General features: G+C 33.5%; 1 protein-coding gene across 1 annotated transcript in view; it reads left to right on the top strand.

Annotated features, from left to right (window-relative positions):
* Window positions 1-9,679: 9,679 nt before the first annotated feature.
* LOC137638165 (uncharacterized) overlaps window positions 9,680-15,000 on the top strand; it is a 24,362-nt gene continuing 19,041 nt past the window's right edge. Inside the window, exon 1 of the mRNA XM_068370252.1 lies at window positions 9,680-10,542. Coding sequence (XP_068226353.1) covers window positions 9,936-10,542 — 607 coding nt within the window. The 5' untranslated portion in view covers window positions 9,680-9,935. The remainder of the gene's footprint in view (window positions 10,543-15,000) is intronic.

The following is a 15,000-nucleotide window of genomic DNA, read 5'->3' as shown; positions in this document are numbered from 1 at the left end:
TAATAAACAAATTTCCAGATTTAAGACGAAAAATAATTCAAGAACAATCAGTTCATCCATATGGAACAAGAAATATAAACCTAACTCTTCCTTTCATACGTATTAATAGATGCGATTAATCGTATCTATATCAAGGTATTAAACTTTGGAATATCTGCCCGCTTATCTAAAGGCATTGCTTAGCGTTCGATCTTTTATGAAGTCATAAACAAATCTCCTGTTATCTGGGTATTAGGCTTTGTTGATAAATATTTATAATTGCCTACCTAACCACCATGCAAGTATCAGTTTCATTGTTTAGAATATTCTTATTTGTAAAACTAATTCTTTTACTGAGTTTTTTGCTTAATATCTACAATTTTTCAATGTATATACCATTAGTTTTCATATAGCATCCTTCCTTATCATATAAATATAAAATTCCATTTGTTTTTAGGCTAAGAATCTCATTTACATGTATATATATATATATATATATATATATATATATATATATATATGCGTACATTTTGTATATCTATATCCATATTTACATTATTTTTTTATTTTTACTTAATTGATGATATTATGTTAGTGGTATTATTGCCCGAAGAGCTCTGCTCCACATAGGCTTGGACTGTTTCCCTTTTTTTTTTTTTTTTTTTTTGTAAATCTTTGTATGTAAATAATTTTGTCCAATAAACATTATTATTATTATTATTATTAATATTATTATTATTATTATTATTATATATATATATATATATATATATATACAGTATATATATATACATATATATATATATATATATATATATATATATATATGAATATGAATATATATTTGTGTGTGTGCGTTTGTTTGCGTGTGTGGGTGTGAGCCCATATATATATATATATATATATATATATATATATATATATATATATATATATATATATATATGTATATATATAATATAATATATATATATATATGTGTGTGTGTGTATAATATATATATATATATATATATATATATATATATATATATATATATATATATATATATATATATATATATATATATATATATATATATATATATATATATATATATATATATATATACTTATATGCGTGTGTGGTTGGATGATGTGTTCGTGTGGGTATGTGCAGAAATTTATCATTAGTATGAACAGCATAATTTCTTTCCTGTTCATTGTTAAATAAATGATGGCTATCGAAATACTATGACTTATGTAGGTCTATTTATGATAATAAAAATCAAACACCTGCACATCGCCATCGTTATAGACTACGGTAAACAGCACAAGACCACAAATACAGGAAATGTAGTTCAAGTGCTTTCATAGTAATTATTATTATTATTATTATTATTATTATTATTATTATTATTATTATTATTATTATTATTATTATTATTATCATACATCGTTATTATTATTATTATTATTATTATTATTATTATACATCGTTATTACTAATAATAATAATAATAATAATAATAATAATATTATTATTGTTATTATTATTATTATTATTATTATTATTATTATTATTATCATACATCGTTATTACTAATATTATTATTATTATTATTATAATTATTATTAATTAATGTCTAACTGGGATACGTCATCAAACAAACATAAAGATACATACGTATTCATTGGTTTAAAGGCCCCTCATGATGCCATAGAGACTGACCATATATACATATGATCAGCGCCAAACCCTTTTTTCACCCAAGCTAGAACCAGGGAGGGCAGGGCAATGGGTGCTGATGACTCGGGAGGTAGACATATAGGCTCCCCTTAAACCCCTAATCCTGAGCTTACAAGGAGGGTTACAGTCACTACAAGAAACTATCGAGTTTGAGCGGGACTCGAACCCCAGTCCGGCAATCGCCAGGCAGGGACGTTTCCAATAGGTCACCACAACTCTGTATAAGCTATACAAACAAAAAATAATAAGAGAGAGAGAGAGAGAGAGAGAGAGAGAGAGAGAGAGAGAGAGAGAGAGAGAGAGAGAGAGATTAGGTCTATAAGTCCTCATATAGACTGCAATCACTCTGGCACCACACCACCACCACCACCCCACCAGCGGGGTTATTGAACCATCCCTAATACGGTAATTTATTACATGTCATCAGTAAGCAGGTGGGAGTGTCACCTTTAATTTGTGAGCCAGTGGTTTGCTCCCTAAATGAATCATGGCACTAAATGATAATTTGAAGTTTATCAATAACACCTCTTTCCATTCATATCACAATTGATAGCTCTCTCTCTCTCTCTCTCTCTCTCTCTCTCTCTCTCTCTCTCTCTCTCTCTCGTATCGAAGATATGAAGAAATGAGACTATCTATTATATACTGTATATGCTACTATATAAAGAAATTAATAGATTTTTTTCTTTTTAATATTTCATAACCAGATCTTTACTTGAGGAATAAATCTTGTCAATACAGGTAAATTAAGTACCCTTTTCTATATCTAAACAAACGACTAAGAGGCAATCCTTCTCTATAATCCTCTATTCTGTTACGCTACTTTATCATACTACTTTATTACGCTACTTTATTATACTGCTTTATTACGCTACTCCATTATGCTACTTTGAAAACCAAATATTATATCAAAAGTCACTTACCTCAGCAAGATAAAATTTAGTTAAGTATAGAAATGGTGATGAAGTTGTGGGGGGGGGGGGGGGCGGGGACAGTGTTAGCTATACAAGGTGGAAACTTGTATTTAGTACAGACCCAACAGTCAATTATTGATAAAGAATTGTTTAACAGATCATGATAAGAAAATATCTATTTGCAAGATATCTGATCACCTAAGTGAAATGCCTCTAAGGAAAATGGTGATATATTGAAAATCTTGTGCTAAATCCTTCACTTATACTTATATAAAAAAGATAAACTTCATAATATTTTTCTAAACATAACAGTTGTACGCTCACAAAAAAGACCTGTTGCAAACCGATGCCTGGCAGGAAAATTAGTATCATAATTATGAATATTTTAATTATAACGTTCCTCTTGCACCCACCCTCCACAAAAAATGATATATTAACAATAATTAATTTCCCACATGTGAGATTACAGATGACTTCGACATTCAAATGCGATTAAAAGATTTGCCCTTTTTGAGGCGTGGATAGATTCAGCCCGCCATTGTACCCTGCAAAACATTACTTGCTCCAACAAAGCGAGTAATATCGAGGCAATGCCTTTGTAAGGTTTGATTTTAAATCAAATGATTAAGTAATAATTGTATTTGTAATTATCGTTGAATGGGGTCGACTGATTTTTCCGCCATGGGTCTTAAATCATCACACACTTCTTTCAAACGATTGGTGTAGGAGTCTTTCGTACAGCGGTACAGATAGATATTCTCTGTAGAGATCAAATGCAACAGAGAGTTTGTAAAATTACCGATAAAATGTGATCGAGAGTTCTTGCCTATAGAAAGAAAATGTTAAAGAGTTACTATTTATATTGATAAAATATAATATAGAGTCAGTATTTGTATATATAAAATGTGACATAGTATCTGTATTTGTAGAGATGAAATGCAAGTAGACTGTATCTGTAGAGAATAATTGTACTACAGACTGTAGTTATAGAGATGAAATGTAATATGGAATCCATAGCTGTAGAGGTGAAATGCAATATAGTGTAGCAATTAGACAAGCTTCATACACACACACACATATATAAATATATATATATATATATATATATATAAAAGTATATATATATATATATATATATGTATGTATATATTTTATATATATATATATATATATATATATATATATATATATTATCTCAAGCAACTTTTACAGACAGCTGTGTTTGGAACATGGAGATAAAATGTACATGTCTGCACTTCTTGATTATACCAGCAAAAGTGTTAATATAGTTAAGTAACATCAATGATAATAGATTAACTATTGCCCTCTCGAATTTCTGCTCATGATATCTCTATAGAAAAGAGTTTGTATTTAGTTTAATGCAAATATTTATTTATGGATCTTATTGAATTATGTAATATTTGCAGTGTTAAGAGTAGGGTATTTTTCTTTCACATTGAATGTATCCCTAGAGATTGCATAAGAAGCAGAGAAAGGAAGAGATGACGATGGATTGACGAACTAAGAAAGTTTGCGGGTGTGGACGGGCATAGAAAGACCATTAACAGATGGAAGTGGAAGGACATGTCCAAGACTTACAGGTCTGAAACCTTTGTAATGGAGTAGTAACGAATGTTGATGATATACACATATATATATATATATATATATATATGTATATATATATATATATATATATATATATATATATATATATATATCCAAATAAGCCATATATTTTTGATACATTTATGTCTGGATTCTCTTAACGACCTCGTGATCAGAGCCCCAGGGGAAATCACACAAAGTCAAGAGCTTGTGACCTGCCGGGAGTCGAACCCTGGTCCGGCAAGCTTGTATAGACAGTGACTTACCACATGGTCACTGAGTGGTAAGTCTCTGTCTATATAAGTTTGCCGGACCAGGGTTCGACTCCCGGCCAGTCACAAGCGCTTGACTTTGTGTGATTTCGCCTGGGGCTCTAATCCCGAGGTCGTTAAGAGAATCCAGACATTAATGTATCAAAAATGTATGGCTTATTTGGATATGAAAAACACGTCTAAATGTGCAAAATTTATCATATACATATATATATATATATATGTGTGTGTGTATATATATATATATATATATATATATATATACATATATATATATAATCATCATCATCATCGTCATCAGCCGTTGCTAGTCCACTGCTGAACAAAGGCCTCAGACATGTTCCTCCACTTGCGTTTGTTTATGGTATTTGTATGTCAGTCAATACGCGCAAATTTCTATTACTCTTAATGTTTATCTATTATCTGTCATTCTCATCATCATATCGTTCCCATGTCCATTTCTTTTTCTTGCATGTTGTTAGAACATCTTCTACTTCATAGTTTGCTCTCATATCCATGTTGCTCTTTTTCCGTCTCTTAGTGTTATTCCCATCGTTATTCTTTCCATAGCTCTTTGAGTAGTAACTAGCCTATGTTCTGAGGCTTTAGTAAGGCTCCAAGTTTCTGATGAATACGTTAAAACTGGTAGGACCATCTGATTAAATGCTTTTGATTTTTTAAAGAAATTGGCATTATACTTTCATAATCTCATTTTGTTTAGCAAAAGCTCTCCATCCTATGCATATCCTTATTTTAATTTCGGTCTCGTGTCCTGGGGAAACTTTACGGTCTGCCATAAGTATGAATATTCATTAACAATCTCTGCATGGTGGTTCGACCGTGACTCTTATATGTTTTCTCTCTGCATTTCATTGAACATTATCAAGTTTGTAACCTGACAAACAATATGAAGTCAAAAGAACTTAGCTTTTCTTAAGTTTCCCAAAATGACTTGAAATCATTTGTAGGGAAATTGAAATTTAATATCTTATAGATTGTAGAATCACTGATGGTAAAACCACCTTCCACTTTTGTTTTTGAAATTGTCTTTACTTTTTAACCAATGGCGATCTCACTATTTATAGCTGAAAAAAAAAAAAAAAAAAAAAAACAGCCGCGATACACAAATTAGTATAAATCTTGTTGCAGACTTTAGCAGATATTGTTACTATTACGGGAAAGAATGTCTATATTAACTAATAATTAAATATATGGGATTGAAAATCCAGATCTCTCTCTCTCTCTCTCTCTCTCTCTCTCTCTCTCTCTCTCTCTCCTCAGATACTTTTCCTGATAATTGAGCGAGTATGGCTTTGTATTTGACACGACACTGTTTTATTTTAACGGAATTGTAACCTTTTGTGAAATCAAATTCATATACCTGAAAAGCTACACGAAATTCTACACACGTATTTCTTTTATGTATGTATGTGTCTGTACAGCCTGAAGTTTTACACATGTAATTATTTGTATATGTGCAGTATGCGCGTTATATGAAATCTTACACGTGTATTTGTTTGTATATGTGCAGCCTGTGCGCTATGAGAAATCTTAGAAATGCATTTGTTTGTATGTATGAATACATGCGAGTGTGCGTGTAACATTTCCATTATGTTGAGCCCCATGATTTCTTAAGCCGTAAGATATGACAGTGTAGGCGCCATTGTGCCTCTAATGGTTTCCGGTCAACACCTGGCTGTCAAGACGATTCCATAACCGGCTTAGCTCGCCTGAGACGGCAGCTTGAGGGTTACAGCCTCTTGGGGGCTTAATAATTGTCGCTCGAGATAATGGCATCAAAGGCTCCTCTGGAAGGAAGGTGCTGGAGCGGCTCCACGGAAGGCGACGAAGAAGCAGAATGGGAGTTGGATAGATGAGGTCATATTTGGTACTGTGCAATAGATACACACAGGGAACATATCTCGTTATCTGTCAGCTGCTTCTTTATAGATTGGGAAAAACGTTAGATTTATAAATATGTCAGTTTATTTGTAAAGAGGAAGATGGAACAGATTTCTTAATAGGCCAGTTTATTCATAAATCAATAAATATACATAAAGTAAAAAAAATAAACTGATTTCTAAATACGTTATTGTATGTGTATACATACAGAACTATACACTTAAGAGAGAGAGGTAACCAATGTCAAAAAAGGCCACTATACTGTATTTATAGATACATAACTATACACATGGGTAAGGATATTAGATCCATAAATAAGTTTATTTATTAAACCCCAAATATATACAATTCGGAAGACGGGTTAGATTTTTAGATTGTTCGAATTATCTATAAACATACGCAAAAGGGAAAGAAATAAGTAATCATTAAATACGTAAATGTGTATAAAGACGGAAATAATCATACAGGAGGAAGAGGGAACAAATTTATATTAAAGTTAGTAGGTATAAATACACAAAATAAACACTAAAGAAGATTAGATAAATTTCTAAATATGCTGGCGAGTTTATAAACAGACAAATATACACGGACCTGAGAAATATGAAGTGAGAGGGACATATCAGATTTATTAATAGGTTATTGCGTTTATAGATATGCAAATATACACTAAAAGACAAAGCGAGACAGATTTTTAAATCATCCTTTAATAATATGGCAATACTTTGATACCGGAAAAAAAGTTAATCTTATGCTTTTCTTTATAGGATTATTATTATTAGTATTATTATTATTATTATTATTATTACTTTACAGGTAGCAGGTTGCCCAAAGCACCAGCCACCCGTTGAGATACTTCCGCTAGAGAGTTATGGAGTCCGTTGTCTGGCTAGACAGTACTCCATTATATCTGTCACTCTGGTTACGGTTCACTTTCCCTTTGACTACACATACACCTAATAGTCTGGGCTATTCTTTACAGATTCTCGTCTGTCCTCATACACCTGACAACACTGAGACTACCAAACAATTCTTCTTCACCTTTGCCTACTGTAATTGTTCAATAGCTACTTTCCTCTTGGTAAGGGTAGAAGAGACTTTAGTTATGGTAAGCAACTCTTCTAGGAGAAGGATAATCCAAAATCAAAACATTGCTCTCTAGTCTCTGGTGGTGCCATAAGCCTCTGTACCATTGCCTTCCACTGTCCTGGGTTAGAGTTCTCTTGCTTGAGGGTATACTTGGGTACCCTATTCTATCTAATTTTTCTTCTTCTTGTTTTGTTAAAGTTTTTTAGCTTATATAGGGAATATTTATTTCAATGTTGTTGCTGTTCTTAAAATGTTTTATTTTCCTTGTTTCCTTTTCTCACTGGTCTATTTTCCCAGTTGGGGCCCCTGGGCTTATAGCATCCTTCTTTTCCAACTAGGGTTGTAGCTTAGCAAGTAATAATAATAATAATAATAATAATAATAATAATAATAATAATAATAACATTATTATTATTATTATTATTATTATTATTATTATTATTATTATTATTATTATTATTATTATTATTATTATTATTTGATGTTGTTGTTGTGTTGTTGTTATAATTATTGGTTAAAAAGGAAATGTATGGCCAGAAGATGATATATACCTGTATTCATATTGGTTTCCTTTAAGAAACACTTTAATATTCTAGATAGCGAATATTCTCAAGTACATCTATGAAATCTTTAGATTCTAGTTGAATTATCCTATGGCTTCACGAAGAGAGACACTTCATAAGCAAGTAACCTACATTCCTGAAAAGATTTAAAAGTCATGAGCCCTTAGGTACTTTAACTCTGATATATATAAGTCTAACATCAATATTCTATGAACAAAATAAACTCATGCTAAGACAGTTTCTGGAATTAACATTTCATATGAAAATGTCAGCTAAACAAACTTCATCTATTTTTTTATCTATTTAGTAATCTATTTTATGTATTAATAACTTTCTTCACATTTATGTAGCATCGTTATTATCATAATTATCCGAATGATATTTGACATCTCATCATTCGACGGTCGTGTGACGTCAGATGAATTTTCATGAATAAATTAAAAGATTTAAACTTGCAGCAAATATTTTATGTTGAACAGAAGGACGATAATCTATTTTTTATAGTTCATGTATGAAAGGTCCACTGTTCTTGAAATATTTTATTTTGAATGGTCGTTACTTCTTTTGTAATATATTCACTCTTTTTCCTCACTGGGCTATTTTTTTTCCTGTTGGAGCCCTTGTGCTTACAGCATCCTGCTTTTCCATATAGGGTTGCAGCTTAGCTAATAATAATAATAATAATAATAATAATAATAATAATACTCAATGAGTCTCTATCAGTATCATATGACATTTTGAATACAATTTTCTTAACTTATTAGTGATATGATATAACATTTATCAAAAATTATTAATGATAGATAAGAGATAAGATTATTCGAAATGTTAAAACTTAAATGAAAGTCCAATCAAGTAAATAATTGTATAACTTCAGGAATATTCCCTCATCGTAACTAAACGCTTTTCTGTAATCAGCTAATTTATTGCGCATTGATAAAATGCTAAATGATTTAACACCTAATTAAGCAATTACAAAGTCTTTGACTCATTTTCCCAAACTTTTTACGCCATTGACGTTGACAGGAGAGAGAGAGAGAGAGAGAGAGAGAGAGAGAGAGAGAGAGAGAGAGTGGGGATACAAAGCCCTCAGTAACTCTAGCATATTGAGATAGATTAACTTCCCAATATCCCAATTTCAACACCCATCTATAGTCTCTCTCTCTCTCTCTCTCTCTCTCTCTGCCTGTTGCTTCTGGGTGATAATTTGGTCAAAAGATTTTTTTCAATAATGGGGATCATAATTAAATTTGATTAAATGTTATTGCCTTTGCGCTGCTTTTTGATTACCCCTATCTGTCAACTTCCGGTGTCTTAAGTTTCTTAATTTTCATTTGATTCGACTCAAATGGATAGAAGAGATCTGATAGCCATAGTCAAAATCCTTTAAAGGACGAGAACTTACTGGAACGCCCGTAATTCGCTCCTCCTATCCGCTTCTAAGGAAGCCCATTGGTTAGCACAAATCCCGCTGAACGAATGAACGTCGCTCATTGGTTAAGGGGCGTGGCTGAAAAGATTCCGCGGCTTATCAGCGGTCACGGATGGTCATGGGAGGAGCTTAGGTATTCAAAACTGATTTATGGTGAGTGATGATAGATGAATTGCTCACTCGCGAGTTGTTCGACAGGAGTGTCTGACGTCTAGGTGCGAAGACACGTGCGTTTCGATGTTGATTGGAATCGAAACGAGCCACAAGAGCGAACAGTTTTATTGATAGTCGTGTGTATTGACGTGAGACACAGGAACTTTGTACTTCTAAGTGAACTGCCTCCAAAGGAACCCCTTTCTTGACTCCCATTTGTTTTTAACCGTTGGTTTGTGCATTGTGACCCAGAGGTACCCTTCCGAAGAGTTGCAAAGTGGCGACTGGTGGTGGTAAGATGGTGGAGACTGGGAGCGTGAGGTCTTCGGGATCGTCACCGGTGTCATCCACTCTTCCTCCGCTGGGTCCGCCTGCGGGCCTCCCGCTGCCGGCGACCGTGTCTGTTTCCGTATCAGACCCCCTGGGATCCTCCCCTCTGCCCTGCTTGGCACCGCTGCCTCACTACCCTTACCCCTCCTACCTTCACCACCTGACGCAGTACATGGGGGCCAGCGACCCCCTCAAACAGTACTTGGCGTCCAGCGACCACCTCAAGCACTACCTGACCTCGGAGCACCTAAAGTACCTGATGCCCGAACACATGAGAATATACCTAGGACATGAGCACCTGAAGGCCTACGGCGCAGGGGGCGCTTCCTCCGATCACCTGAAGATGCCCCTACAGTTTTCCGACCCTCTGAAGAATTACGCCTCGGCCTCCGAGCAGCTTAGGTGCTTGGCTTCTGGGGAGGTCACCGATGGGGGTATGCTGCCCCCTGTGTCTAGAGCGCCATCGTCTGTTTTCACCATAGAGAGCCTCTTAGCACCCAGGACGTCAGGCGTGGGGCCGCGACTGCCCCCAGCGCCATTTCCAACCCTCCCTCGCTCTCATTATGATTTGCTCGGTAAGGATTTCTTTGTTCTTTGTTCTGAATGCTTTCTTGTTTTCTTTATACCTTTTCTTGTCTTTGTATTTGATAATAAGTATGTTGCTGTATTTAAAAGGAGTTACAACATATAAAATGAACTCTTTCGGCAATTTGGCAGCATGTTTTGAATAGTTACACTCAACCCCCCCCCCCCCCTCTGTTTTTGCATAACCTATGTTTTAGTGGTCAGTTATTAAGCATATAGATTCATTATTATTTCATAATCTTTGATTATTTATTTGTATAATAGTTATTGAACGTAACATACATCTCATTTTGAAACGATACAATTTGGCAAAGATCACCCTTTTTGTGTTTTCGTTTTGTAGATGTAGAAGTATTGCTGTCAAAACTACGCTCTGCACTTAAAGTACCGTAAGGATCATTTGTAATTTTTTCCTATTGTTTTTCTTTGTATTTTCTGCCTGTTGTTCAGTAGTCGTCGGTTGCGCAAAAAGCTAGTTAGCCTACTGTAGAGACAAACAAGCATTAAGGTTCCTCCTCTACTAAGTTAAATAACAAATACTTCATTGCCAGGTTCATGAATGCCATTAGAGGGTTATTTTTTGGGTCGCTCAATCAAGCCATCATGTGGGCCATACCTGTTACAATTTCTTGTTACCTTTAATAATTATGTGTCCTGAGTAATAAGTTATTTTAATAAAGATTTGGTTCCTCGAATATTATGTTTTCGAGTTGTACTGAATAATCTTAAATCTGGTAAAAAAACCATCATTCATCGCTCTATAGTAAGTCTCACCTCTCGCCTACGATCTAGTGAAAATCCCCTAATTCAAAATGTGCTTTCAAGTGCAGCGAGAATAAAATCCAAAATGTGGGAAACCTGGAATACGGAAGCGTCAGTACAATGAATTGTATTCACTAATATTTGATAGTGTGGCTATGCCAAATCTTCATCACTAAATAACTTTGGTATGATACCCAGTAATGTTATGATAACGTGTTTTATTATGTTACATCTTTGTTGTCTGGATGTCCTGTATTTCCTTCACACCACCTGCTCAGTGACTAGATTTTTTTTTCTCTCCCCAGTGTTCTTTTATTATTCAAGCAATTTCTGTTCCAACATATTTATCATTGTCATCTCCATTTTTTTTCTCCCTCTCTTTTTGTTAGCTGATATGTATGTTATCATCATTGTTAAGCGTTAATTCTATTGTGATTTTGTTACCCAGACCTTAGAACTCTGTGGTCAACCTGCTAATTGATGTTTATAATTTATCACTGATATTATTGCATATCTCATCTTTTTTTTTTTTTACCGATGTCAAAAGTGTAAGATCACTGTACCCTTATTGTAACCCTGTATATGGCTTTTGCTGAAATAAAGAATATTATTATTATTATTATTATTATTATTATTATTATTATTATCATCATCATCATCATTTTTTCGTTAGCTTCAAGTTGCTTTTGAATCCTCGGAAACAGTTACGATGCGTAACTTGTATGTTTACAGTGGGCGTTCGCTTCGAAGTAGACAAAACGGTTTCACGTTTAAATACAAAATAGACAGGGGGTTTAGCCAGCGCCTCTGTACCCCTCGTGGGCCTAATCGGAGGAAGCGTGGGAGAGAGGCTGGGTATCATTGAACGTTTTCCATTTATAGTAGGCCTACTCTTTTCTTAATGGTGCTGTTTTATGCGTTGTATTACAGTATATTTTTTGACGACTGATTCTTAGTTGGTTTTTTATTGGAAGTTTCTGAATATGATTTCTTTTTATAATTGGGTGAAACGTAATTTCTGTAAACTTTATTTTTCTAGAAAATTTTGCATGTGAAAATTGCTAAATCTCATTTTCCTTAAATGATAGAATATAACTTTTCAACGTTTTGTTAATTTTCGACGGTTGAATATTTGTTATATTTATAAATCATACTTTAAATTAATCTACAATAGCGGATCTAATTTGTTGCCGTTTTCATTATAAGAACAAGGATTGTTGATGATATTAGAGATATATCCTACATCAATGTCACCTTTGTTTACACGCACAATATTTACTACGCAATCTTAGCTTGCATCATTTATAAAGTCGAAGGAGGTTTGATTCTTTATTGAATCTATCGTATGTAACATTAGTGCACATCAATACGTTGATTTATATGAGCCTTGTATCTGTCCGTCATGTTCCCCTTCCGCTCGTATTGATAATCTGGGTTGGATAATTTTGTTGTTTATTTGTTATTTTTCATAGTTTCATTTTCAATGAATTTGTTTTCTGTGTAAAATCTTAAATGTTTTCTCAATGCTCAATATTTTTTTTTTCTAAGGATTGCTTGTTCCACGCATTGATGTTGACATATGTTGTCATTTTTACTGTCCCGATATTTCTAAGAAAATCCGATATGGATATAACTTCCGATAAGGTCAGATGCTTTGATCCCAAGGTTTTTTTTTTTTTTTTTTGTAGACCTTGCTTTAACCTACCATACCGATGAGGTGTTTGGCCCTCCTGAAGGCTAATTTAAACGGGACTTAGATTACCCAAAGCCTTCCTTGACTTCCCCAAAGAAGGGGATTAGCTTGAAAAAATGAGGAATTTTAATCCTAGATCGGGGATTTACGAACATCAAAACCTTCCCCTATTGGTATCTAATCTCCTTATTTTTCTGTACTATTTTGCTCTTAAAATTAGTCATTCGGGGTATTAAGTAGAATTGAGACTAGGCCTACTGCCACACGAATATCAGTGAACAAGGAAATTGTGCGAATGAAAATAAATGTTTGGATTGAAGTTCATTACCTAAATCTAGGTCCAGGATACATTTGCCCGTCAGTTCTCTTCAAATTGGGCGGACTCCTCCAACTGGCAATGTTTGATTCCTTCATAAATGAATCTCTCGTTCCTACCAGGAAATCTTAGTATGTTTGCCCGGAAGCTATGATATTTCCTTTTGCCCTAACCTCTTCTATTCGGTAACTTATCTAATCGGAGTCCATGGCTACCGACGACAACATCCATAGTTCCTCTCAATCAACTACTGTCACACAAGACACCAGAACCTGGCTGGCTATAGGCAACAGACCAGATTCATAAATTCATAAATCTAATCTGAACTAGGCAGTAAGTTCAGCTCCCCTTTCATGCTATTGTCCTTATTTCCAAAGCTTTGTTCATTTGCATTTTAAGATACATCTGATATTTCCATCAGAGGTACCTTAATAAAATATAAATATCAGTTTTAGTGAAACATTAATTTCAACCATTACACATAGCTAGTTGTTTCAGAAGTAATTGTCACAGCAGCTTATCACTAATGAAACAAAGATGATTTTATAATAGCATTTCCTGCTGCCACATTTTGCTGAATGTTTCCTGTAATTACTTTCCAGATTATTTACCATGAAACTATAAATATTCAAAATTGTCTTCCATCTATTCTACAGCTTAAACAACTCGTATGAATGGTAGTAAAATAATATCCTGTGCAGAGATTTTAATGTAAGAATAAAAGGACGAGACATATCATTAGAACATGATAGTTTAAGTTCTGAATCACGTAAAAATAAAATTTAGCTGATTCTCGATTCCTTTCAAGATTTGGAAAGATATTTTGATCGTTATAACGATGAGTAAGCTTTCCACAAATAGTCTAAAATATTTGAAAGAGATCTCTTTCAAACCGGCTGAATTTTTCCTTTTTTTTTCTATATAATCCTGGGGTCCGTGCGATGATTAAAAACTCCTGAGGTAATATCATGTATGTATGTATGTATGTATATATATATATATATATATATATGGGCTCCACAAGGCACTAGAAGAGTTACAAGAACCAGGCCTACAGTGCCCCGAATTATGAAAAGTGAAGTAGATGATAAATGCTGAAGTATTGAATTAAAAGCTCAAGATAGGAAAGATTGGCGAAATCTAACCGAGGCCCTTTGTGTCAATACGCGTAGGAGGATATGTGCTATATATATATATATATATATATGTGTGTGTGTGTAAAGGTAATTGTATGTATGTTTTGCGCAAAATATCCTTTTTACCTTTTTCATAATTTTATTTCTGTGTAAGAATAGCCTATAAATATTTAATTCATGTTTTATTTACCTATTATGTAGCACCTGAGCAATTATTAACAGTCATTTTAATGATATCTATCTTAGAATCAATTATTTAACTAAGAATGAAATACACAATGAATGAAAATGTATAATGACTGCTTAATGTTTATGTTAGAAATATGCGATGCGCTTAATTCAAAAAAAAAAAAAAAAAAAAAAAAAAAAATCACAGATTTATATTTGATATTAGGAAAGCATTAGAAATATTTTTTTGCAAATGTCGACAACAGTTTATCGTAATAAGTCATCGCGAACCTAATCGCAAACATGAGTTAAACATCGCATGTTGGTGATATCAGCAAAGGTATTACTTGAAACGATATTTTGGCGATCTCTA

Source organism: Palaemon carinicauda, chromosome 3 (assembly GCF_036898095.1).
Source record: "Palaemon carinicauda isolate YSFRI2023 chromosome 3, ASM3689809v2, whole genome shotgun sequence".
In the NCBI taxonomy this organism is placed as follows: Eukaryota; Metazoa; Arthropoda; class Malacostraca; order Decapoda; family Palaemonidae; genus Palaemon; species Palaemon carinicauda.
The sequence above is the reverse complement of the archived record's forward strand: the minus strand, read 5'-3'. Positions and strand labels throughout refer to the sequence as shown.